A 26894-nucleotide genomic window follows, 5' to 3' on the forward strand; every position below is an offset into this window, starting at 1 on the left:
CTGTACATTAATATGCGCAAGCTGGAAGAAAAGAGAAAGTCGTCTTTGGCACCTAGTAGTTGCTGGTTGCGTGGACGCGGAAAGAGATCCGGAGGCATAGCCGGTCGCAGTATCCACAAAGGCGAACGTGCCGAGCATATAGCTAGAGGCTTTCAACCCTCAGACGACTGGAATGTGGCAAGACGAGTTGGAACGCCGAACTGGAGATGGTGAGAGGGCAAGTAATGCGCAGAGTCCAGACAGCTGCGCGCTAATTGGCCATGAGACTCACAGACAGCTACCAACACAAACACCCTGGTACAAACGAGAACAACGAAAAACTGGTGCACATTAATTGGATGGACGCCCCAGTTCAACTAGTCTCCTGTGACCGGAGTACATGGATATTTCCTTCAACCTTCGCTCTTGCAGGCTTCGGATATCCGTATCCGATCCGCATTGGACTGGTCGCGTCATCCAAATTCAAGTATTCACGAAGACATGCTGAGTTGTGAGATATGCCTTCTACCACGACGACTATCCACCCCGAGTCGCACTGTCAGTGAAATAGTGCGTGTCTATTGTCAAGCCAATACAGAACTGCTTGTTCTGATAGACCCAGGTAGCCAGCTGACCAACCTAATGAGCAAATCCAACACAGTCCGCTCATGAGATCTAAATTACGGATCATTATGGATCATCAAGACGGGAAGATTTTCCTGATGATCAACTTCTGCATCGTGATCGAGTTCTGACTGTACAAAGCAGCCGATTCTGGAGAAGCCATTTTGGACATATAGTGAATGAATTGTCGGCATGCCCTTCCTGTATCTGTCGCGCGCGGGGCCGACCCCGCGAAGACGATAACAAAATTGATAGTAGTTCAGGATATCGTCCGCCAGTGTGGACTTGGTCGAGGTAGTCGCAAACGCTCTTCATAAGATCAGTTTGAACGGTGCACACATGTTGAATCTGAACTCACAAGCTGCACCATAGGTGACTCAATATTGAAGTAGAATGATATTAGTACCGATTTCCCGCTTTATGTGTATATGGAGCCTGGATGATAGTGCTGTAGGTGAGTTTGCCTGGGGAGATCGTAGATCATGAACATGCATTACTTTCTCTAGCACCTCTCCTTTGTAGGGCCACACCGGCGGCTCTTCTAACATCATACCATCTTCTCAGCCACAAAATGGCCACGCCCACTTATGTGCGCTAGCAGCCACACAGACAGCTCAGTATCAAGACATATCCGATTTCAACATGGGACCAACATACTATCCGTTCTGGATCCGTCACTCTCTTGGTGAGAGACACTCTAGTGATCACCACATTCATATAGCCATGTCTCTGGACGCCGAAACTGCCGAAAAGGCACTCAGAGCTCCTGCATCGCTCCTTACCATCAAACACAAGCCATGGGATGGCCACCAACCGAGGACGCTCAAGCGAGTGCCCCACAGCGAAGGTACGTCTGCTTGGACTTCAGACGTGGAATATAATAGTAACCGTTTGTTGGCACAAGTGAACGCGACGCCGTTCAAGCTGCGGGCAATGAACGTTGTAAGCGACGAGACCGGCGTGGCAGATACTGCCGTCAAGAAATACATCCGGGCCGAGTTCACGAACAAGATCTTCCGCGACTATGACTTGGTCGACATGATACGTGCCGTCCTCAGATTCTCGCCTGAAGATCTCCCCGATCAGCCAGTCTCCACGTCCAGGCGCGGAAGACCGCGGAAGTTCACCCTTCCGTACGCCGATGTTCTGAAATACTGTGATACGACAGAGAAAGACAGCTACGCGCCATTCTCCAGGATCGTCCAGTCGCTGATGGACCAATTGTTCGGTAAAGGACACAATGCCGTCGGCCACCAGGCGACGCCGACGCCGAGCGCGGCTAGGCGGATATATCGAACGCGAAATGCAAATCGGAATAGGGTCAATGTACGGAGCATGGATGCAGCGATGACGCCGATGAAAGAACAGATTGCGGATGGAGACTATGCACGACTGCGGCCCGACATGGGATGCAGTGCGAAGCAGGGGCGGCAAGGATGGGAGTGGTTGCTTGCGTGCGGTGAAGTGAAGAAGCAGCGGTTCGACGCGCCGGACGAAGAGAGTTTGACGTTCACGGTGCAGGCGTTGAAACAGGTATGCTTCTTCTTCGTCACGCGTGGATGTTTGCAGACGAATTCCATGTGCAGGCAGCAGCTCGAAAAGGAGTGGTGGGCCAAAAGCGCAAGAGGGCTTCGCAAGAGTACGCTATTGGCGAAGGCCCGCTCAGGCATATTCGCCGCAAGGTCCGACCAAGGAGATCGAAGGCTACAGACCGAGATGGCGATGAGAGCGACAACGACGAGCAGAACGTGGTGAATGACATTGCAAGTGATTCAGCCGAGCAGAACGATAATGCGACAATCTCGTGCCTGCCGATGTGGTTGAATGACAACGAAGTGCAAACAGCCAAGTATATCAACGAGCTCATGTCTCATGGTGTCCGGTCGTATGGCATAGGGTATCTGCTGATCAATACATCCATGACGCTCTGGTACGCCGACCGAATGGGCATCGTCCTGTCAGAGCCATTTGACATACTGGATGAGCCTGACAAGCTGCTCCTTGTTGTGGCGGCCATTGGTGCTGCGGACTATCATACTATGGGAGTCAGCCCGTTCCTTTACTTTCCTCTCGTGGAGAGGACGTTTGCGAGATACGATGGCGCACAGCTTGTGTTCCAGCCTGATGTGGCGTACCAGGTAGACAACTCAGTGGACGAAGAGAAGAAGATCAAGGACGAGCTCGTGTTTGACCTAGCCGTGAACAAGACGCATCGCGTGTATACTGAGTATGGAGCATTTGGGCGGGGAACAACAGTCGTACCAATAAAGGCTGCAGGCAAGGCGAAGGAGATGTGGGGTTCGGACGATCTAGTTGTCAAGATTGCCTGGCCAACAACATCGCGCAAGTCTGAGGCATCGTTTGTGGTTTCTGTCCGCTCTGCGCTACGTGCACAAGGTAAATCTCAGTACCTGAAGCACATTGTGGACATGAAGTGCTTTGTGGATCAGACAATGGAGGAATTGATGCTTCCGCGATGGCTGTTAAATGTGACACCTTTGGAAGAGCGAATCTGCAGGGCGATGGTTCTTCAATGGTATGAGAAACTGCAGGCGATAGAAAGCGTTGATGAATTCAAAGATATTTTTCTTGATGTTGTACGAGGTAAGCGCTCCATCTAGATTCTAGCTTGACTCTCAGACGTGACTGAATTGGATCCTTCCAGCGCATCATTGGGTGTGGGTGACGTCGGCTATCCTCCATCGTGATGTGAGCGTGAACAACATCATGTTCCGACGCATTGGGGGCCGCGCAGTCGGTGTTTTGTGTGACTGGGACCTCGCCATCACACACGATCCTGAAGAAGAGCTGAAGGATGAGACCGCGGACGAAGAGCCCCCCGAGTTTCACAACCTCTACAGACTCACCCCCAAAGTCGCAGTACCTCAATCTCCCGATCCCGTCGCCGTGGACCCTGCCCATAATCGGGAAGGAGAGAACGAACAAGCTGGATACCAGGACACACCCCGCACGCAGCCCAGGCACCGCACAGGTACAGGGCCTTTCATGGCAGTCGATCTGCTGACGCCAGGACGGGTCCCATATCACCGGTATCGCCACGACTTGGAATCGTTCTTTTTCGTCCTTGCGTATGTGTGCATAACTTTCCAGCCCGAAGAGCACACATTTGGACCGCTCTCGGAATGGGAGGACTCAAATATCTTCACGATCGGCTATAACAAGCGGGCATTCCTCATCAACGTGCCAACTCACATGCGACTGATTGATCGTGTGCACCCAGACTTTCAGCCTCTATTGAGGGACTGGTTAAAGCCGCTTTGGGGCCACTTCGCCGACGTTGCCTCGTACTGGTCTATCACAGGGAACAAGCTCAGGAAGCTTCGAGAGGCGATTGATACGCAGGACAAATCGCTCCAGCAGGAGCTCAACGACGACCTCAGACGATTCCGTATGGAGAAGAATAGGGCGATCACTTACAAAAAGTTCATGAGGTGCATCGGTGCCGCAGAGGATATTGCAGACTAGATTCCTCATTGCGGACGAGTATTTATTACATGTTTATATGGTCTGCCATTTTGACGCGTGTTTAGAAATACACCTTGAGCCCTTGTGTCAAGGCCACTAACTATCTTGCCCCTCGTCAGGTTTTTTGAGAGCGATTTTTGGACTCGCTTAGGATAAGTGCAATACGTGTTTCCATCTTCGTGTCGATTGCTATCCAGTTCGCTGCTTCTTATGTAGTTTCTGTTGTATTTGCTTTGTTTCGTGCCACAACGGACAAGGGATTGAGCATGCTATGGCCTGCGGGCCATAGCGCGCGCGTGTATATATAGTAGCCAGTAGAGGGGTCGCAGCCCTCAAGCGATTATCCCCACATCTAATCGACCCGCATCCCAGTTCCAACTGACGAACTTCAACAGTTTCTCGGGATGGCTTCTTTTCTAAATTCCATATCCTTTTGTGGGCACCCAGAGGTTTGTACCACGAGTCATACGGCCTTGGCGCGCGTGTTTGACCAGTTGTATACGCATTACTTGCCCTATCACCATCTCCAACGTTTGACGCGACGTTATTCTACTCCTACTTGGTGTTCCAGCCTATATTACCACATTTAAGCAGCATGAGAGCTGAGAATTTACGGCTATATGCTCGGCATATTCGTCTTCGTGGATGACATCCTTGAGTTGAGCTGCCGCGATCCTCCGGATCCCGCGCTTTCCTCCACGCAACCAGCCCAATGCTGAAGACAACGCTTCTTCCGGCTCGCGTATGTTAATGTGTAGTGAGAATACATTAAAACATCCTGGTGCACGCGAAAGCAAGGAGATTAGAAAACAAGCAAGCCCGAGACATTACAGAAGAAATAGCGAGCTGTATCGAGATCGACGTGAGGATGGAAACATGTAATAGATGATTATGAGCAAATCACAAATGTGCTCTCAGACGACTTGACGAGGGGTAAGACAGCGAGTATAGTGCTTAAACAAGAGCCCAGGGCGTACTGTGGCAGACAATGGCTACAGGAACAAACAAGTCAACAGAGCATAGTAGCCAGCACTGTTTGATAAGGGAATTGCATTCTACGACATAAATATTTGAATAAGTATCCGTTCGACTGCACGCAAACAACTCAGTCTGAAATGTCTTCTGATGCACCGATGCATTCCATAAAGATCTCGTAAGTCATCATCTCATTCTTCTCCTTGCGAATTCTTCGTAAATCGTTGTTGATGGTCATTTGTAGCCGGCAGTTATCCGAGTCCATCGCCTGTCGAAGTCGCCTGAGTTTATTCTTCATTACGCTTGAATACGAGGCAATGTCGGCAAAATATCCCCAAAGAGGCTTCACCCACTCCGCTAACACGGGCATAAAATATGCGTGCGCGCGGTCGACGAGGGACGTATTGACGTTGACGTCGAGGAGAAAGTCTTGTTATGACCAATCGTGAAGATGTTTTGATCCTCCCATTCCAAAAGTGTCGTGAAGGTATGCTCGTCCGGCTGGAACGTGATGCACACATACACAAGGACGAAAAAGAACGATTCCAGATCGTGGCGATAGCGATGGTATGGAACTCGTCCTGGGATTAGAAGATCCAGCGCCATGAAGGGACCCGTACCTGTGCGGTACCTGGGCTGTGTACGAAGGACACCACCACTACTCCCATCAATATCTTCCCCTCCTGCATTGGTAGGGTCGAGGGCTGCAGCGGGAGGAGCTGGGGATTGAGAGGGTGCACTGGCTATCTGATAGACATCAGCAAATTGAGGAGGCTCTTCATCCGCTAAGTCTTCCTTAAGCTCCTCTCTAGGATCGTGTACCGCAGCCAGATCCCAATCACATAAAACCCCGACCGTACGACTCCCCACACGATAAAACATAATGTTGTTAACACTAATATCGCGATGGAGGATAGCAGAGGTCACAAACACCCAATGATGCCCTGTGTGTATCAATATCAGAATGACTCGAGATGCGAAAAAACAACGAACTTACCTCGAACGACATCAATAAAAATGATTCTGAATTCCTCAACGCTATTCATAGCTTCCAGTTTCTCGTATCTTCGAAGGACCATCGCTCTGCAGATTCGCTCCTCCGAAGGCGTCACATTCAACAGCCACCGTGGGAGCATCAACTCCTCCATTGTCTGGTCAACAAAGCACTTCATGTCCACAACGTACTTCAGATACTGAGATTTACCATGCCTACGTAGCGCCGAGCGAATCGAAACCACGAACGACGCCTCAGACTTGCGCGATGTTGTTGGCCAGGCAATCTTGACAACTAGGTCATCCGAGCCCCACATCTCCTCCGCCTTGCCCGCAGCCTTTATTGGTACGACCGTGGTCCCACGTCCGAATGCTCCATACTCAGTATACACGCGGTGCTTCTTGTTCACAGCTAGGTTGAACACAAGCTGATCCTTGATTTTCGTCTCTTCGTCCACTGAGTCGTCCACCTGGTACGCCACATCAGGCTGGAACACAAGCTGTGCGCCGTCGTATCTCGCAAACGTCCTCTCCGCGAGAGGAAAGTAGAGGAACGGGCTGACTCCCATAGTATGATAGTCCGCAGCACCAATGGCCGCTACCACAAGGAGCAGCTTGTCAGGCTCATCCAGTATGTCAAACGGCTCTGACAGGACGATTCCCATCCTGTCGGCGTACCAGAGCGTCATGGATGTATTGATCAGCAGATACCCTATGCCATATGACCGGACACCATGAGACATGAGCTCGTTGATATACTTGGCTGTTTGCACTTCGTTGTCATTCAACCACATCGGCAGGCACGAGATTGTCGCATTATCGTTCTGCTCGGCTGAATCACTTGCAATGTCATTCACCACGTTCTGCTCGTCGTTGTCGCTCTCATCGCCATCTTGGTTCGCAGTCTTCGATCTCCTTGGTCGGACCTTGCGGCGAATATGCCTGAGCGGGCCTTCGCCAATAGCGTACTCTTGCGAAGCCCTCTTGCGCTTTTGGCCCACCACTCCTTTTCGAGCTGCTGCCTGCACATGGAATTCGTCTGCAAACATACACGCGTGACGAAGAAGAAGCCCACCTGTTTCAACCCCTGCACCGTGAACGTCAAGCTCTCTTCGTCCGGGGCATCGAACCGCTGCTTCTTCACCTCGCCGCACGCAAGCAGCCACTCCCATCCCTGCCGTCCTTGCTTTGCACTGAATCCCATATCAGGCCGCAGTCGTGCATAGTCTCCATCCACAATCTGTTCTTTCATCGGCGTCATCGCTGCATCCATGCTCCGCACATTCACCCTCTGCAGATTCGCATTTCGCGTTCGGTATATCCGCCTAGCCGCGCTCGGCGTCGGCGTCGCTTGGTGGCCGACGGCATTGTGTCCTTTACCGAACACTTGGTCCATCAGCGACTGGACAATCCTGGAGAATGGCGCGTAGCTGTCTTTCTCCGTCGCATCGCAGTAATTCACGACGTCGGCATACGGAAGGGTGAACTTTCGAGGTTTTCCCCGCCTAGATGTGGAGACAGGCTGGTCAGGCAGATCTTCAGGCGAGAATCCGAGGACGGCACGAATCATGTCAACAAGGTCGTAGTCGCGGAAGATCTTGTTCGTGAACTCGGCCCGGATGTATTTCTTGACGGCAGTGTCCGCCACACCGGTCTCGTCGCTGACGACGTTCATCGCCCGCAGCTTGAATGGGGTTGCGTTCACTTGTGCTAACAAACGGTTACTACAATATGCTGCGCCTCGAGTCGAAGCGGACATACCTTCGCTGTAAGGCGCTCGCTTGGGCGTCCGCGACTGGTAGCCATCCCATGGCTTGTGCTTGATGGTGGGGAGCGACGCAGGAGTTCCAAACGCCTTTTCAGCGGTTTCGGTGTCCAGAGACATGGCTATGTGGATGTCGTGAAAACTAGAGTGTCTCTCACCGAGAGAGTGGCGTATCCAGAACGGATAGTATGTTAGCCCCATGTTGAAATCGGATATTTCTTTTATACTAAGTTGTGTGTGTGGCTGCTGGAGCACGTAAGCAGGCGTGGCCGTTTCCTGGCCACGAAGACGGACTTGGGGGAGCTGTGGCAAACAAAGGGGAAATACGGTCGATCGCGTCGCGAGTCGCGTTCAACATCACGTGGGCGTTCCTTGGACTTATTCACGTATTTTACGCTTGTTACATGTTATTTACGCGTTTTAATATGTCACATGCCTTTTCTAAGAAATCCGGTGATATCTGTTTTTTTACATTATTTACTGAGTAAATAACAGGCGGACTTAGTCACCGATCGTTATTTACATACCTCGGAGTTTTCCCCCTAGCACTAGTCTCGACTGTTGAGTCTAAAGAACAAAATACATTTTTTCCGCTCATTGTGGCCTTCGAGAGTTAGGCCTAATTCCCTGGTTTCCCCTCGTTGCTAGAAGCTCTCCCATTGTGATGTTTCGAGACCCCCTTGTATTTCGCATAAAATACCTTGGCTTCAAATTGGCCATGGTCGCTAAGACTCGCTCCCACCTTGAAGTACGATGAACGCATATGATCTACAGTCGCCCACGGCGCTTCATCGTCTGTTCGCTCAGGCTCCAGATACAAGTGCAACAAGAGCTCGGTACTAATGTACTTCTAAGTCAAAATTTAATCTGTGGTACAGCTTGTGAGTTCGGATTGACCATGTCGTGTGCATCGTTAACACTAACCTCACACAGAGCGTTTGCGACCACTCCCACCAGGTCAACACTGTGGTGAATGATGTCTCTAACTACCATCGACTTCGACATTGTCTTCACAGAGTTGGCCCTGCGTGCGATAGATACAGGAAGGGACGCGCCGACTATCTCATTCACTGTGAGGTCCAAAAAGACATCTCTGGAATTCGCCGCCTTGTACAGTCGTTTGTGAATCTGCAGCCAGAACCCGGTATCAATGCAGAAAGGATTGACGTCGTCTTTGCTCCAGTATAACGCCATTGCTTCTCCGGGCTGATGTAAAAGCTGCTGTTGGTGCGACGTAAATCGGAAGATTTCTTTTCGACAGCGTTGGCGGAACACAAGAAGCCGACGATATATACGAGCCGGTACGTCTTCCATCGCGCCAACATAGTAATCACGCGGTTGGTATACTGCATGGATAGCCGCCTCCTCGGTTTCCTCCACCCACCCATATCGCGCTGCAGTGAAAAAGACACGAAAAGGGTCGTCCCCAATCGACTCTCTGAACTTTCTCCGTGCTGCCTCAGCTGCCCTCGTGATTTGATAATGCTTTGCAAGCTCTAAGAGATGTTCTGCCTCCGACAGGTCTTTGATGTCTGGATCGCCCATTGGGTAACAGAACTGGAGAAGCATGGAGAAGCTATGCCCGTCTACGGACCCCGGAAGGTGAACGACGCTGTGACTACCTAGTGGTGCTGCCGGAGCTCCCTCAATTTCTTGGGCAAGAATCGGAGATGCAAGGATGATAATCTGTCTGTAAACGTATAGCCGCGCCCCACATGAAGTTTGAAAGATAATGTCTCCCTTGGCAGGATCACTGAAAGGATGGGTGATTGGCAGGCTAGGCGGCGGGACAGTCATTCGTGCCAGTGGCTGGCAGAACTGCGGGCAGACTGGGCTTGATAAGTCAAATGTGTAGACCCGCCGACTGCAGATGAAGAGGAGACGAAAGTACGCGCCTGCGGGGAGGTCATCGAGGTCGTCGACGTAGGCGTCGAAGAAGCATGGGAGGATCCGCGACTTCCCATTGGAATGCTTTGCAAGCACAGCGCGAACAAAGGTGGACGCCGCGCACCTTGCTATGTATTCGATGTCCAGCGTGCACGCCGCGGCATACACTACGAGAGGATGGTGCTTTACGAGGTCGAGCAGACGCCTCAAAATCAGTCGGATAACAGCATCGTCCATCTCGTACTTCCTTGTTGCTTCAATCAAAGGTCGTACATCTTTAGGGGACAAATCGAACGTGGGTATCTGTGCAGTGATTCTGTAGCAGGCCCGCAGGAGACTTTCGAGTGCTCGGGCATCCTCAGTAACGTCGATCGGCATGATCACGACATCGGCACCTAGCGTAGGCCGACAGGCTTCGGCGCACTGAGATTGGAAACCCATTGGAAGTAGTTCTTCAGTTTCGGTTTGAGGCAAGGAAAACATGGTAGCAAAAAATGGTGAGCATTTACTGAGAACTTTCTTGTGACAATAGAAATTGATGTTGTCTGAAGAACGGAGAATGACATCTGCATTATTTGACGCATCGTGGAATGGGGGAGGTCCATTTGAGTTACCGCGTATAGGCATTTTCAGCATTCAAATCCAGCAGGACAGAGAGTTCGGCTTGAAACAAAGACGCAATACACGCTGACTAGGATTTGGAGAACTCGGAATGTCGCATGGCGAGCACGAGGACAGTATAGGCTTTAGGGCAGGACAGCGCGCGTCCGGCGGCCATTCGAGTCTCGACCCATCGTGTGGCGTCGAACCCGAGTGCGCGCTGAAAACAATATCTTTCACTTACCTGCTCCTGGCAGCCAATCGTGCCCACCAAAATGCAACAATATTCAAGCAACGTACCTGAATGATGCTAACGTGGAGTCACAGTGACAGAATATGTCGAATGATCCCTATGGCGATCATCGACATTGAATGTGCGATATGCATGGGCAGAATTTATTACATCAAGAAAGAAAAAATGCAGAAAGCCTCTCAACATGTAAGCAGCAAGAATAGCGAAGCATCCAGAACAAAACACGAAGAGTAGAAGACAGAAGGCTCTCAGAGAGAATCGGACTCACGAACTGCCACGGAGACGTTTTGGAACGTGACTGCGCTGCTTTAGGGTAGGGCGCGGCGCGATGGCCACTGTCACGGTGAAATCAGCCCTTCATTTTACTCTGCCTGCAACCCACACAATTTCTCAGGGACCGCTCATATACACGCATGTCTCCGCTGCGTTACCAGGGGTAATTCGAACCGTGCACGCTTTATTGAAGAGAGCTCAAGGCTCAGGTGCGCGAACGTCAGATTTAATGCAAGTTCGAAAGCTGCCCGGTGTGCAGTTGAGTTGTCCGGCATGCCTAGACACGGTGCTCACAGCTGTCCGCTGTGCACTTGGACGGCAGCCAGGCGGTACATCTACTTGGGTGCGCGAACTCCGACTCATGTTAATCAGAGCGTCCTCGATTTTCTGTAAGTACCCTCACGCTGTGCGTCAGTTGAAGGTGTGGCCAGCATACATGTTTTCTCCGGCTATTTGAACAGTGTTGCTTACTGCTGACTACGCAAGTAGACAATCGACCACGTTACCACCAAATGACGATTTACCTCCGTATAAGCCTCTTAATCATAGTCTCCATCTTCTCATCATCATATTGAGCAGACACCGCAACCATTAGACGATTCAACATACTGCATAATCTCACTACCGTGGATGCTGTATATCACATACTAGTGGTTTCAGCAAAAACCAGCATTTATTCAAAGCTGGTTCATCATGAACTTGGCTTGGTCCATGCCCATGCGATTGATGATCTGCAGACAGTTCGGGCAACGATCCAGAAGGAACTGGTTGCGGACACCCGGGACGGGAACCACGAACATGTCCGGACCCCTGGAGGGGTCAATGATCTTGTATGGCCTCGCCGAGAGCCCCCTCGCATTGTGCAGATCCACCTGGGCATGAATCCTAGACGCGATGCGGTCAGCGATGGGCCAAACGGAGAGACACTATATGCTTACGACTGGACAAACAAGAAGGGGAACGTCTCCGCGCAATGTCCGACAATTTGCGGCGTCGCTCCCGCAATATGGCACTCGTGGATATCGGTGGCCATATTCTCAGCAACAAGCCTGTTCGCCCTGCGCACCCGTGCACTCTCCTTGAGCGCTGCAGGTGGTCTGTCCAAGACTGCACCTAAAGACACCCGCCCTACTCCCGCTTGCGTAAACCAAGTCATCTGCAGGACCTGGGGCTGCTTCTGGCTGCTTGACAACACACGGCAGAACTTGGCATACAGGACCGCGAGAGGGTAGAAGTAGTTGTCCACGGTGGCACCGGCAGGCGTCGTGCCGGTGACTGAGAATATCCAGCCGACCAAATCGAACAGGGTCTCGAGTTCGAAGTCTGTTCCTTGATAATGGACCCTGAGCGTCGGGGGGCCCGCTGCAGGCGGAAATACCTCGCTCTGATGGCTACATAGCCAATATCAGCACATGGAGCGGATTGATTCGTCCAGTTCTATTCTACTCACCACATGTCTGTGATTTGCTGCACAACGTGCGGAAAGCTGGCGCGAGTAGCCGCATCGGCAATGACGCCATATCCATCAAGGTTATTCTGGATGTTCACAAACTCGGCTAGGATCTGCAGAGCTAACAGATCAGTGCGCTGTGACTTTGGATGTCAAATGGTGGCATATACCCTCTGCCATGTCCAGTTGAAAGCCTGTGTAATGTCAACTTGGCCGTTAAAAGCGTGAAGTATAGCTGCCATCCTACGAATCGTCGTAAGCTTCAAATATGTGAGCTGAGAACACCAACCAACCTAAAGTCTTGGAGTTTATTGCACTCGGTATTGGTGAAGTGAGTATCTCGAGGAGTTCGTGCTCTTATATGTAGGTCCACGGCGCTTTGAAACACAGATACAACTTCACTGTTTATTGGAACATGGAGACCAACAGACACGCTCATGGGTGTCATGGGCTTTGGTGGCAGCAGGAAGGTGCCTGTCTCAAGACAAGACCCGATCTGTCGCGGAACGAAGAACACTTGTACAATTCCACGGGCGCATATGGGCCGACGACTGGTAGCTGCTATACAAATATCAATCCAATGGATGTCAGCACGGGGACCGGTGCCAGTATTGGGAAAGTCATTTGCGCCGACATCTGGTCGAACAAATGTCTCGCCACAGGTACAAACTGAGGGCGGTACGATATCTTGTCCGGAATGTCGTTCCATGTACGCGTCCCGACTGGAACCGGACGTTCGGACTGGAGACATCACCGACGCAGGCCATGTCTTGGCATGGAAGGTCTCTCTGCACGGCTGCGACAAACGAGAACACGGACGACTGAAGGGGCAATCGGACTGTGGGCGACCCGAAGCGCCAGTATCCCCCGTGCATCGGGATCCGCCAGGATCGGCGGTCGATACGTGCCACTGACAACACTAGCGGCTCTCGAACAGTTCTTAAGGGCATGAGCAGAGGTTCGATTCCCTCACTGAATCGCTTTCCCCAATGCCTTCGTCTGTAAGTCCTTTCTCCAACTTGGATTCAAAAAATCGCCCCTTTTAACTTCAGACTGCGCAGAAGCCCCCGACAGAACACAAGCCCCAGGTAACGAGCTGACCACCTCGCAAGATATCATTTCTTACCCTGCACAGGACATCCACGCGCAGCAAAGCGTGGCAGTTCCCACTGGCTGGACTGACCAAATTGTCCCCCTGAATACGGTCAAAGAGATGCTCGCCGACTCGACCGGATTGAAGATCGACACCGTCGAGCTCGCCGAGCTCAAGGCGAGCCGCTACTTGTTCCAGTCCGGGAACAGCCTCTACTTTTGGAACGACATCATTGAGCAAGGGGTGCGAGTAACCAGCCCACAGGGGCGCGATGCGGTCTTCAAGGCGATGGCGAGTGGTTGGACGGGGATGAAGTACGAGGAGCTACCGTACGTTCCGCCTCGAGGTCCTGCTCACTGATGCGGTCGCTGCAGTAGCAACTTGGTAGTATTTGCCTCATCGCAGTAGTATTTTGGATGAGGGGCAATCGCATCTCGCCGGAAAGAAGCGCGTGACACGACATAGGCTATGTGATAAACTTTCGTCAAGTCACCTGAGTGTGAAGAAGAATGTTGAAACGGTCATGCGCCGGTTGGAATCACACATCGCTACTTCTAGGGGGATTGGTTTAGTTCTGGATACAGCCTGTACGAATCATGGCCGAAAAGTCTATCCTCTTGGTCAAGCAAGTAAGAGAAACGCGCTTAATCCTAGAGGATGTTTAGAATACACGTAACTTCAGCTCACTGATGTCCCAGAAACCGAGCCCGGATTATGAATGGAGACGCTATAAAGGAAGTGCCGTCACAACCATGAGTGGTTGCCGAGATGCTATATATGTCGAGAGTCAGAGTTGTCGAATATATACCAAAAATCGACTGGGAACGCAGACACATCTTGAAGGTGTCCGGAATTACATGTTAGTCCGAGTCAGTTACGACGATGAATCAGCCATAGGCCAGTAGCCGCCTCAGTTTCTAAGATTGTATTCTGAAGTCTCTGACTGCAGTTGAGGCTGCTAAGTTAGATACAGTGTCTTCAGGTATGTCGTGCTATATATATATTGTAAGCAGCATCAGTGATATGTGAGCCAGGTACACCGTGCCATGGCCCATGGGGGGCGTACTGGGTCCACCAGCTGAGCGAAGAATAATCGAAGGCTCACTGGCAGCAGGCTGAACTTGCTGAGCATAGCGTTTATGGAACGAGATTCCTACGCTTCACATGACCGCGATTCAAATCAAGGCAGGTCGCGACGCGTCGCGCTTGGGCGTCTCCACTGTGCAAACTGTGGCTCGGTAGCCAACGACGTCGTGACGGTCTTATCTTGTTCTCAAATCAAAACCTGCTCTCATGCAAATCCTCTCCTCCATGGATTACGAAGACTACGAACTGGACATCATAACAGCCTCTTCCCCTACTTTGGCCTCGCGGGCAGAATCAGTTGCATCTGTTCCTCACTAAGAGGTCCTCCGCCACCTTAGGTCACACGTCAAGCCTACTAGTCCTCCTACTCTCACTTAAAGAAAGCGTCAGTCACTGAATAATGGTCAGATCAAGAAGGCGAAGATAGTGAGTTCAAAGAATGAAAGAAAAAGAGGCGGCAAGTACATCTGTGGCTTATATTGCTACGATGAGACGAGGCTTGCATCTTTTCTGCCATGCGGAGATGTCATCTCTTTCTTTACAAGTGGGTTGGAGGAATATGAGAGCAGTAAAACCCGCTTCCAAAAGGAGGAGTCTGGCAAGCGCTCGCTGTGTAGGTTTAGGTGCCCAATATCACCCATACAACATTCGACTTGAGTGTGATTGCGGATTTGCTTTTCGCATTATATGTGATCGCATCATATGATGGTATACTGCTCAAGGTCCATGGAATGGGAACCCAAATATTCCTTGTTTCAGTAGATGCCGGCGATCCATTGCGAGTCGACTTAATCGCAGGAGCGGATGCGCAGGTTCACACCAAACTTGGTGTCGTGTCGCCAGGAGCCACTGTCTGGAGCGTGAATCCGATATCGATTCTATCTTGTTCAACTCGATCACATCGAGATACACCGCAGGTCTCACATACTGTCTCCTCCAAATGTATCGCTTATGCATTTTATCGTTATACTTACAGCAATCATTTTTTCACGCTGGGAGTGCGGTTGATCTCTCTGCTTATCGTCACATCGTCCTCTAAGCTGATGGCTGTCGACAAGCTTCTTGCCGATATCCTCCCCAAAGAGGAACGCGTTCTTATTTCCAGCCAATGGGTTGACATGCTGGAGCTGCTTTCGGATTTTTTGACGCTACGTCACATTCGGTTCACCAAACTGGACAGGTCCACTTTGCGTCCGCGCCGCACCCTAGATATCAGGCTGTTCCAGAAAGAAAAATCACCCTACGATGTATTCCTCATCTCCACAAAGGCCGGAGGTTTGGGCATCAACTTGACAAAGGCGACAACGGTCATCATGTTCGACTCCGACGGGAATCCCCAGAACGATCTTCAGGCCATTGCGCGTGCGCACCGGATCGGTCAAACAAAAGTCGTTAAAATGTACAGGCTCATCTGCCGCGGGAGCGTCGAAGACCAGATGCTTGACCGGATCCGCCGCAAGCTGTTCCTTTCCTTGAAGGTCATGGGCTCTAATAATTCGTCATCAGACAAGAATGCCACTGTTCTGAAGACTGGCGAGTTGCTGGATATTCCTCGGAAAGGTAGCAGTGCGCTATCAAATGACGGTAGCGAGATGGACCTCCTGCGTTTCATCCAAGCTTCCATCCAGGAAATATTGGATGCTTCTCGCGAATGCGATGTCACGCGGACCGCGAAGCTGAAGCACCTGGAGGGCTTGTCTGAGGAAGAAGATGAACAGCTCCTGGAGGATGCAGAGGAGGAAGAGTGGAGGCTCTTGACCGGTGTGGCCCAAGTGCAGAGTCATTTCTTCGAGGGAAAGATCATTCAGCAGCCTAAGCGGAGCACTAACGAAAAAATTGCAGCTGAATAGGAAGAATTGCAGAAGCGAGGGCGTTACAATCGTGTTGTCATTGTCTATGGGATGGACATGATTGCAGAGCACATGGGATCGGCGGTGGTGTGTTTACTCTCCATTTATGTGATGGGCTACCAGTTTGCTCAGCTCCACCAGGTACCCCAGGCCGTCTCTCCTGTTAAACCAACCGAGAAGAGATCGCGGCGAGTTATAGAAAGCGAAGATTATTGCATATACTGCCGAGACGGCGGGGAACTCGCGCTGTGTGGTTACTGTCCCCGAGGTATGGTGCTACTTTGAGCTATTGCGAATGTCGCTGAATGCACCCAGTTTTCCATCCAAAATGCCACGGCATGACCAAAGCACAGATTGCTTGTGTCACGACTGCGATATGTAGTCAGCACAGCTGTTGTGAGTGCCATCGCTCTTCTACGGACGCTGGCGGCATGGTCTTCCGGTATGATTCTGCACTTGTATTGCGCTATTAAACGCGGCTGGTGGCGTTGATAGTTGCCGGACATGCCTGCAAGTGTTTTGCAAAGATTGTATCCCAGAAGACTTCGATCCAATTGGGGATGAACTACCTGAATTGTATGTTGGTTGCAATAGATCAACGACCTACATTTGGCTCACGTTGATTCTTGCCAGCCAACTATTGGGATTTGGTATCGTTGCGACCGCATACTACATCTATTGCCCCGACTGCCAAGAGCGCACTATCGAAGAGCCGGAATGGTGGGCAGCATGGCGGCAAGAGTGCGAAGAAGTTCAACTGAAAAGAGATGCCAGTCAGTGATGATACCAACAGCTACCTGGAATACCTTCATGGCGGATCGTGCTTTCATCCATGCTATCACCTGGATTGTCCTATACTGTATCCAAAGGCATCGGACCCTACGTGCAACTTATTATAATATTTGCCTATCAGATGTATACGAAAAAGTCAAAAGTTGTAATCTCCTTCATTTTCTCAAGCTTGACATGGTGGACTAATGGCAAAAGTCTTGATAATGGGAAACAATGCAGTAATGTCATCTGTGGTAGATTCAGCAGATGGGTGAAGGACAGCAATGCAAAACCACTCAGATTGACCGACACATTGGACCTATGGTATCTACATGATGCTCAGATGGGAATTGGACCAGTAAGCCTGAAATCCCTGCTACTCGCGCCCACTGAAAGTGTAAACGATCCCTCCGGCTTGCTCCAGCCCTGCGCGATGATGTCCCAGATGCTCAACTCATACCGCGGAATTGTGATTGTCACAGTCTGAACTTCCCCTGGCTCCAAGTATATTGCATCGAAACCCTTCAACAAACTTGGCGGCTCTCCGGAACCTGTCGGGAAGTGGACGTAGACCTGCGGGATTTCCGTGCCTGCCAGGGCACCTGTATTCTGTACCTCGAATTGCACCTGCACATACGGTCTGTGCAACCAGAACGCCGTCGAGGATCCCTCCCCTTGTGGCGTCGGAACCCCAGCTTCCCAGGCGGCCTCAAGTGCAAGGTCAGTCGGATCATACTGTGGGAGCACGGACACTGCGAGGTTATAATACTCGAAGGTCGTGTAGCTTAACCCGAAGCCGAACTCGTAACGCGGGGTGATGTTGTACTATATAGCTAATAGGTCAGAAACATCAGCAAAAAATCGAAGGTAGGCCATACCTGGTCAAACCTCCTATAGTCGTAGAACAGTCCCTCGGTATAAGGAATGCTAAGAATAGTATCATTATCGCCCCCGAGAATAAGGAACACGCCGTAGTCTTCTAATGCCTTAGCGATCGTATATGGGAGGCGTCCCGAGGGATTCACAGCTCCGTACAGAACGTCGGTGATTGCATTACCAGCTTCCTGGCCAGCAACGTTCGCCCAAATAATCTATACGTTGGATACCTCCATGATCAGCCACTGCCGAAAGTGTAGTTGCAGAGATCCTTACACCGGTGACATTTGGATTTTCTGCCCAGGAATCGATTATGGATGGCCCAACCGAGTGTGCTACGACAATCGTATTGTTGTTGGCCGCTGCGACTGCTTGAATGAGATTGTCCGCGTTGTGCCAGAGTGTCAGGTTATCTCTTCAATGCTTGTCAGCGATCTGCCCTGGGTATATGCTGACAAATTCCTGACCTGTCGCCCCAATTTCCATCCACGGTGATGTAACCTTCCCCAGAGTCTGAATTCACGAAGACAATCTGATAAGCATTTAGTCACCGTCGCCATTACTATCAAATACAACTGAAGCATACCGCAACATCAACTTGCTCAACAGCACTTGCCGCGCCTTCCGTATCCCAATCGAGGTACCAATTTGTTAACGAACTTCCATCGAGGCGTGCACGCTCTTGAATGGCGGCAGCGGGGGAAACAAGGTAAGGGTAGTTGGCAGTTCCTGAACCCCAGCCCACGCCAAGAATGCCATCGTCGCCTCCACGATCGCTATAGCCGTTTGCACCCATAGCACCATTCCCTGCATCTGAACCTATATATCGGGCACCAGACAGCATTAGCAAATTTTGAATGTGTCGCAAATAGCCGAAGATACTCACCAACGAGAATAATACTGCGGGGTTTATTCAACGGAAGCGCTCCATCGGTATTCTTGAGCAAGACAGCCCCTGCGCCACCAATTTCCCGCACTAGCTTGTAGTGGTCGGCCTGAACATCAATATGCTTGTCGTGCACAGTGTCATACAAACTACTCGCATTGAAGGACACTGTGTTTTAGATGACTGTCAGCGCGTCCGACTCAGCGTTGACATTAAATAGGACACAGACCATTAGGGTAGTTGTTGTCCTGCCCCAAAAGGTAATAGCCCGCCATGATACGTGTAGCCATGTCATCCATACGTGCCATAGAGATTGTACCGTTGTCCACAAATGCAGTCAAATTGGGGCCCCACCATGATCCGCCATCCGGCGTGCTAAGGTGAATACCCCCAGCCATCGTCATCTGCGAGCAGACGTCGATATAAAGTATCAGCAGATTGCTTGAGGTGCATAAGCATGTTTAACGTACATCTAATCCTGCAACAGCACTCAAAGTGCTCATCTGCGCACCCCAGTCTGACATGACGTAGCCCCGGAACCCAATTTCGCCCTTGAGTAGTTGGTTCAGCGTCCTATCGTTCTCACAAGCGTACGTGTCGTTTATCATATCTTAGAAGACAGACATCATCTAGGGATCACTGGGTAGCTCACAAACAGCGCGAACTTACTGTAGCTGCACATAACACTAGCAGAGCCAGCCATGACAGCTCGCAGGAACGGCTTCTGGTAGATCTCGTGCTGCGTCCGATCATCCACGTTCGAACTTTCTTGAGTACGTTTGTACTCCTGCTCACTGCGCGATGAAACGAGGTCGTCAGTACGCTGACCATACGCAATCCGATCGAGGGGAGTTAATCACAGAAGCAGCAAATACCCACTAATCGACGTAATGCTTCGCACAGGCCTGAACACCCACACTCTGCAAGCCAAGGACAGTTTCGTAGGCAGCCTCTCCACTCAAGAAGGCGTCCGTGCCGAAACCTTCCCAATTCCGTCCTCCCTGCGCGACACGTCCCATGTTCATCATCGGACCGAGCGCAACGTTGACACCCTTTCCACGGAACTCCTGTCCCATCTCAAGGCCGCGCAAACGCATCATGGTCCGATTGAATCTGCAGATAGCGAAGCAAATCAGGGACACTCAATAGTGGAGGTGGCGTACATACGTAGCGGCAACAGTAATACCAGCGGGGAATAGCGTGTTGAAGTCTGTGTCACGCACGCCAAGGGGAGAGTCCTACACATGGACACACTACATGAGCCAACTACTATAGATAGCACCTATGGTGAAAGACATCTACCTGCAGGCACAATCCTGGCCAGTCCGCGACCGGCGCAATGTTGCCTACGCAGAGAATTGGCTCCTGGTATTCGCCAGTGGTAATGTTGACCTTCTGCTCAAGCGTCAATCCGCTGACGAACGCCTCCGCTTTCGCAAAGGCAACATCCCACGCATCCGAGAAGTCCGGCACGATTTGGGAACCAGAGTTTTCAACCGGCGGAGGATATAAAGGAGAATACGAGGGGAACACAGGAGGTAACGGAGTGGGAGAAACAACGGGGAAGGAAGAAAACGCATACGACGAAATAGAGAGTGTTTGCCAGCCTGCCAAAGCGTGATGAGTGTATTCCGATTACGCTTCCAAAATGCGCAGTGAAACGAACCAACTTCTGTTCCCGAGCCAGAGTTGTATGGAGGCTCGCCCGCAGTCGGCGACGTCGCAAGCGAGGGTGGATTCGTAGGGACTGGATCACCATAGATGGTGTATGTGCTGGAGACTGTATAGGACACACCAGACACCTCGCCCGTGAGCGGAACAGAAGGTGCAGATGTAGCAGCAGATGCGGAAATGGCGGAAGAGACCGCAGACGAGGCTATCGCAGATGAAACGGCATATGAGGTAACCACAGCAGAAGATGCTGCGTAAGAGGAGGCGGCGGCAGAGGAGATAGCGTAAGAAGAAGCAGCAGAGACAGCGCTGGATACTTCCACACCACTCGAGACGGCCGCACTGGATGCAACATCACTGGACGCTATAGCACTGGATGCTACAGCACTGGACGCTACAGGCAAAGAGGACGCAACTGCAGACGATGGCAACGCACCTACGCTCACCGCGGTCAGAACGAGCGCGGAGAGCGCGGCAAGCCGAGCAGCTAATCGCATGTCTGTTACCGTCTATGAAACTGGCCGAGTTTCTACGGGGAGGCTCTGTGGAGAGCTGACTTGTCTTCATAGCATCCCTGCTTTTAGCAGAGGACGCTCGGGCAAAACTCGGCGAAGCGCCAGCGGGTGTAGTACAAGACGCTGGATGATCATGCAATGTGACTGAGCGCACATACCCTTCTTACGATGACAATACGAAACGTTTGCGGACGAACGGAATGGAAACGATGCATGGGCAAGAGAAGAATACTCACGAGTCAGGCGTGCCCGCCATAACGGAGGCCCGTCGATACTCTGGTGAGCATAATAGTATGTAGAATGAGTGCAAGAAGCGATCCTGCATCCCCGCTTGGATTGCGTGATTGAATGGACGAGGGTCCCTGAGTGTCGGCATGGGAATAGGTCGGTACATGCGTCGTATACATGGCATGCATCGATAGAAGACTTTGAAAATTGTATCCAAATGGGAAAGAATGGAGAAAAATGTTGGCTAACCGCGCCGCAACTCCGTTCCAAGAGATCGTTAATAACTGCAAAGGCAGAATGCGTGACATCGGTTTCGTATTCACTCTGGATACTTGGCCTCGAGAAGTGAATTCTAGAGCTTCGTATATGAGGGACACGGCCTCAATAATTTGATAGTAGACAAAATGCGTCCGACAGGAATCCAGGATTTAAGTTAGAGCCGAACCCCAATCGAAGCATATGCGCTCGGAGTCACCAGGAAATTCTCGTCAATTTGAAAAGCTCTCACCTTCAGCCCATCTCCATCCAGGGTCCTGCCTAGCCTTTGAAGGATTTGTACATGCTCCGAGACGTAACATCATGATGGGAGGCCATCACAAGTGGGCCTTGGTATTGTACTTGAACCTGATTTTGAGACTCTAAAAAAGATCCAAGGATAGAACGTCCAAAATGCACGAGCTGCGAAGAGTAATAGTGATTAGATCCAACTAGCAAACGTCATAAAGTGTATAGGTGACAGTGGTCCAGTATCTGGAGGACGGATAGTATACTCAAGCCCGCACGCGCACGGGCCCTGCCCTAAACTGGATGCCGTCCGGCGTTTGGCCGAAAAGCCCGGGCTGGCCTGAACCACTCGGTCGATCCGAGATATGCCCAAGCTCAGTCACTTATATCCATGGACTGTATGTCTATACATGCCGCCGAGATTTCGACAGCGATATCATAGATCGCAATTCTTCACTGGCATATGGTGGTGATATGGGGTAATAGTTGTCCCACTTAGGTGGTTCTACCAGCAACGGCACACATCAACGTACAATGAGATCAGCGGAACCCCTCTCAGTTACACCCCAGTCTCCTATGCTTTATCATTAAAGCAGTGAGTAAATTTATTCCCTCCAGCTCTCTAAATATTTCTTTTGTCTACATAGGTATCTACAAGCACAATAATGCAGTGGTGTCCCAGCATGCAAGTAGTCCAAATAAGTCTGTGGTCCTTCCCACAGATCGCGAAGATAGGATAGTTTTAACAGTCCTCAAATCGGAATGTATCCACTCAATCTGAAGTCCCTGCTACTCGTTCCAACCGACAGCGAGAACGCACCCGATGGCTTCTTCCAGCCCTGTCCAACGACATCCCAGATACTCAGCTCGTACCGCGGAATAGTTATGGTCACGACCTTGAGCTCTCCTGGCTCCAGATAGACCGCATCAAAGCCCTTCAGCAAGCTTGGAGGCTCACCACTGCCCTCGGGGAAGTGGACGTAGATTTGCGGGATTTCCGTGCCAGCGATCGCGCCTGTGTTCTGGAGCTGGAACTGCACCTGCACAAAGGGCGCATGCAGCCAGAACGCTGTCGACGACCCCTCGGTCAGAGGCGTCGTCTCACCGGCTGCCCAGTTGGCCATAAGCCAGTAGTCGGTCCAATCGTACTGCGGAATGACCGATACGTCCAGGTTGTAGTATTCGAAAGTCGTGTAGCTCAGGCCAAACCCAAACTCATATCGCGGGGTGATGTTGTACTGTCATACAAACATCGGTACAGGCCGGACGGATATGGACAACACACGCACCTGGTCGAACCTCCGGTAGTCATAGAAGAGACCCTCGGTATACGGAATGCTGATGATATCAGATCCATCGTTGTCAAGAATGAGGAAGACACCATAATCTTCAAGCCTCTTTGCGATCGTGTACGGGAGTCGGCCAGACGGGTTGTAGTCTCCGTACAGCACATCTGCAATGGCGTTACCTGCTTCCTGACCGGGAACACCAGCCCAGATAAGCTAAAGGTGCGTAAAGGCATGTTAGTGTAATACACGAAGCTCAATACCGGTATATACATACTCCAGTGATGTTCGGGTTCTCAATCCAAGAGTCGATGATAGACGGCCCAACGGAGTGCGCAATGACAATAGTGTTGTTGTTCTGGGAGGCAACAGCTTGGATGAGATTGTCTGCATTATGCCATAGCGTAAGGTTGTTCCTGTTTGACCATGCGTATGCGTTAACTGTACCAATCGGCCGAAGCTTAGGTGCACATACCTGTCACCCTCATTTCCGTCGACTGTGATATATCCCTCTCCGGAGTCTGAGTTCACAAACACGAGCTACAAGGCTGATCAGACGCTATTAACGCGCAAGTGCTCAAGTATTGCTCACTGCGACATCAATCTGCAGGGCTGCGCTAGCGGCGCCCTCAGTATCCCAGTCATAGTACCAATTGGTCAACGACGTTCCATCCTGCCGTGCGCGTACTTGTATTGCATCCATGGGGGATACAAGGTAGGGGTAGTTGGCGGTACCAGAGCCCCAGCCCAGGCCAAGGATTCCGTCATCACCACCGCGATCAGTGTATCCGTTTGCACCCATGGCGCCATTGCCCGCATCCGAACCTGGAGCCCACATCCATGCACAATGAGATGACATAGGCCTAATTTGAAGATGAGCGAAGCTCACCGATAACGACCATGTTTCGAGGCTTGTTCAACGGAAGCGCGCCATTCGTGTTCTTGAGCAGTACAGCGCCCTGCGCACCGATCTCACGCACAATCTTGTAGTGGTCAGCCTCGACATCGATGTGCTTGTTGTGGACGGTGTCGTAGTAGTTGAATGCGTTGAACGAAACTGTAGTCCAATGTACGTCACATTGTGCCAGTATTCGGTATCGCAGCGCACTTACCATTGGGATAGTTCTGGTCCTGACCAAGGAAGTAGTAGCTGGCCATAATACGCGTTGCCATGTCATCGAGACGAGACATTGGAATGGTGCCATTCTCGACGAAGGCAGTCAAGTTAGCGCCCCAATAGGAGGTATTCGAGCCAAGTGTAATATCTCCAGGCATTGACATCTGTATGACCGCATTGAAGAGGATCGACATATCCCGATCGCGTTGCAGATGTGTCCATCACCACGGCACCGAATCCGATTTGGCAAGATGAAACACAGTACCAACCGACAGCACCAAGATGCCATCATAACGCACACAATGACAAGGATGCACGACATCGTTATGAAGATGAAAACAGATGAGAAAATGTTTAGCGCCAACATCCCATGAGACAGCGAATATACACGTACGTCTAAGCCCGCCATCGCACTCAGAGTACTCATTTGCGCACCCCAGTCGGACTGGATGTATCCAGGGAAACCGAGTTCATACTTCAAGATCTGGTTTAATGTCCTGTCATTCTCGCACGCGTAAGTATCATTGATCAAGTCTAACGAACGCATTGACAGTTAACAAACGACAAGCGGCACACGAACAAGTACTCACTATAGCTGCACATGACACTTGCCGCACCGGCCATGACACTTCTGGCAAATGGCTTTACATAGATCTCGTGGTTGGTCCTGTCGTCGACCTCCGCGCTCGCCTGTGTACGCATATGCTCCTGCTCACTGTAGACAATATTAACGTCCGCTTTGCAACCGTCCGAGCGGACTCACTAGTCAACAAAGTGCTTGGCGCAAGCCTGTACACCAGAGCCCTGCATGCCCAAAATGGTTTCGTATGCTGCCTCGCCGGTTAAGAATGGATCAACACCAAAGCCTTCCCAGTTGCGCCCTGCCTGCGCGACGCGACCCATGTTCATCATGGGACCAAGTGCAACATTTACGCCCTTGCCCTTGAATTCTGCGCCCATTTGCTCTCCTCGGATACGTATGGCCGTCCGATTGAAGCTGCGAATGTGTCAGCATATAAACCGGACAAACAGGTCAGTCACTTACGTCGCGGCAGTACTGATTCCCGCTGGGAAGACCGTATTGTAGTCGGTATATCGCACCCCGACCGGCGAGTCCTGCAGACACAGCCCCGGCCAGTCGCCGACTTGGCCGATGTTGCCAACACACAATCCCTGCTCCCAGAAGACGCCGGTGCTCACATTGACCTTCTGCTCCACAGTCAACGTGTTCACGAATTGTTCTGCACGGTAAAATGCGGCATCCCACGCGGCACTAAAGTCTGGTACGATGGAAGAGCCAGCATTATCCACAGCGGGCGGAGAGAGTGGAGACGTCTCGACGAATAATGGTGGCTGGGGGGCACCCGACGGCAGCGCGTACGAAGTAAACGCGTACGACGAGAGTGACCATGTCTGCCAGCCTGTTCAGACGGGTCAGCAGAAAACCGCAAACAACAAACACTCCATGCACGCACCAACTTCGGTTCCAGACCCAGAATTGTATGGAGGCTCCCCAGAAGTGGGCGAAGTCGCCACGGAGGGCGGGTTTGTAGGGACGGGGTCACCATAGATGGTGTAAGTCCCCGAGACAATGTAGGACACGCCGGAAATCTCGCCAACGTCAGCTGTGGAAGTGGGAGTTGGTGTGCTCGCAGTTGGGAGCACAGAAACGGTCGAGTTGGCGATAGCAGTGGTAGTGGCAGCGGTCGAGGTCCCACTCGCGGGCGCAGAAGACACCCCACTCACGGGCGCGGAGGAAGCCGCAGTCGAATTGAAGGGCAGGCTCGCGCCAATACCAGACGGCGACACCGAAGGGACAGCACCGCTAGTCGCGTTCAGTCCGACGGAGGACACTAAGGCCTCGACGCGCGCTGCAACCGCGAGAAGTGCGGCGAGCGCAGAGAGCCTGGCAGACAGCTTCATGGTAGCGACCACCGACGAGATGGGGGCCTGCAAGCTGAGTGCACGGACGCAGCGAGGTGCTCGGGCGAAACTCGGAAGCAAGGGTGGATTATATACGACCAAGCTGTTCGTGTCGCACGATCACAACCGTGGCTTTTTTTGCATCGTTCTTCGCCTCGCGGCATGCGCGCCCTTACAGCGGAGCGAGCACCGAACGAGGTCTCCGGCCGGTGGGGAGAGAACCCTACTCATCAGTCGATCGTGCGAGGAGAGGCTGCGCGTGACGCATCATATGATGTTATTCGTTCACGTGTGGCAGCTTCTAGCGTCCCGGATTAAGCATTCAACGCCCGGGAATGGCGATGTGGTTCATTCGTCGGTGGGTCGAGCCGCAGCGTAACATTTTGAGATTCGTAGAGCCTTCGTGCAGACCCTTGCTGTTCACCGGGGGCTAGCTGTATCGAGTGTGCGTGCGCGACTCGAACTGCTTGGGCACCGCCTTGCTTGGAAGCTCCTGGCGAAAATGCAAGGCTCCAACACGGCTCCGAATACTACTCGTCGACGCTCTTGGCTTCGGTATTCATGCCACGCCGACCTGACGGCATTCTCGATGGCAGCTCGGCCGCCCATACCTATATCCGTTCCGTCCGTATGGTCCTTTGATTGCGCGTCTAATCAGCCACCGCATCTACCCCACGGCGCTCCAAGCTAGTGGTGTCGGAGACTACATCTCATCGACCTTTCTAACCATCCTAGCTCGGAGTTCCGCGCCTGGGATTTCTCAAATATGACTTCCAACAGGATGCCGCTTAAGCCCCCCCCCC

The 26894-nt window shown here is 51.6% G+C and overlaps 7 protein-coding genes across 7 annotated transcripts; 2 read left to right on the forward strand and 5 right to left on the reverse strand.

Moving 5' to 3' along the window:
- Positions 1-1326: 1326 nt before the first annotated feature.
- Positions 1327-4089, forward strand: FIBRA_03732 (uncharacterized protein; the record flags this gene model as incomplete). Its single annotated transcript, XM_012325562.1, has 3 exons — positions 1327-2136; positions 2190-3207; positions 3269-4089. 3 exons carry the CDS (start codon positions 1327-1329, stop codon positions 4087-4089), a joined length of 2649 nt encoding a protein of 882 aa, XP_012180952.1.
- Positions 4090-5421: 1332 nt separating this feature from the next.
- FIBRA_03733 (uncharacterized protein) lies at positions 5422-7942 on the reverse strand (the record flags this gene model as incomplete). The annotated part of the gene is made up of 4 exons (XM_012325563.1): positions 5422-6008; positions 6062-7079; positions 7133-7767; positions 7819-7942. The coding sequence occupies 4 exons, from the start codon at positions 7940-7942 to the stop codon at positions 5422-5424; spliced, it is 2364 nt and encodes a 787-aa protein (XP_012180953.1).
- Positions 7943-8677: 735 nt separating this feature from the next.
- On the reverse strand, positions 8678-10336 carry FIBRA_03734 (uncharacterized protein; the record flags this gene model as incomplete). The annotated part of the gene is made up of 1 exon (XM_012325564.1): positions 8678-10336. One exon carries the CDS (start codon positions 10334-10336, stop codon positions 8678-8680), a length of 1659 nt encoding a protein of 552 aa, XP_012180954.1.
- A 1176-nt stretch (positions 10337-11512) lies between these two features.
- On the reverse strand, positions 11513-13036 carry FIBRA_03735 (uncharacterized protein; the record flags this gene model as incomplete). The annotated part of the gene is made up of 5 exons (XM_012325565.1): positions 11513-11720; positions 11774-12226; positions 12286-12398; positions 12456-12528; positions 12579-13036. The coding sequence occupies 5 exons, from the start codon at positions 13034-13036 to the stop codon at positions 11513-11515; spliced, it is 1305 nt and encodes a 434-aa protein (XP_012180955.1).
- A 238-nt stretch (positions 13037-13274) lies between these two features.
- On the forward strand, positions 13275-16314 carry FIBRA_03736 (uncharacterized protein; the record flags this gene model as incomplete). Its single annotated transcript, XM_012325566.1, has 4 exons — positions 13275-13286; positions 13347-13373; positions 13421-13707; positions 15441-16314. 4 exons carry the CDS (start codon positions 13275-13277, stop codon positions 16312-16314), a joined length of 1200 nt encoding a protein of 399 aa, XP_012180956.1.
- A 1110-nt stretch (positions 16315-17424) lies between these two features.
- On the reverse strand, positions 17425-21015 carry FIBRA_03737 (uncharacterized protein; the record flags this gene model as incomplete). Its single annotated transcript, XM_012325567.1, has 13 exons — positions 17425-17910; positions 17964-18176; positions 18238-18376; positions 18429-18493; positions 18548-18780; positions 18848-19015; positions 19077-19251; positions 19318-19457; positions 19517-19641; positions 19727-19960; positions 20015-20085; positions 20150-20454; positions 20514-21015. 13 exons carry the CDS (start codon positions 21013-21015, stop codon positions 17425-17427), a joined length of 2856 nt encoding a protein of 951 aa, XP_012180957.1.
- Positions 21016-22517: 1502 nt separating this feature from the next.
- FIBRA_03738 (uncharacterized protein) lies at positions 22518-26255 on the reverse strand (the record flags this gene model as incomplete). Its single annotated transcript, XM_012325568.1, has 13 exons — positions 22518-23003; positions 23055-23267; positions 23329-23467; positions 23527-23591; positions 23644-23876; positions 23941-24108; positions 24164-24332; positions 24563-24702; positions 24759-24883; positions 24932-25165; positions 25214-25589; positions 25644-26125; positions 26188-26255. 13 exons carry the CDS (start codon positions 26253-26255, stop codon positions 22518-22520), a joined length of 2898 nt encoding a protein of 965 aa, XP_012180958.1.
- Between the last annotated feature and the right edge of the window lie 639 nt (positions 26256-26894).

Source organism: Fibroporia radiculosa (genome assembly GCF_000313525.1).
Source record: "Fibroporia radiculosa TFFH 294 genomic supercontigs, scaffold2256, whole genome shotgun sequence".
NCBI classification, from domain to species: Eukaryota; Fungi; Basidiomycota; class Agaricomycetes; order Polyporales; family Fibroporiaceae; genus Fibroporia; species Fibroporia radiculosa.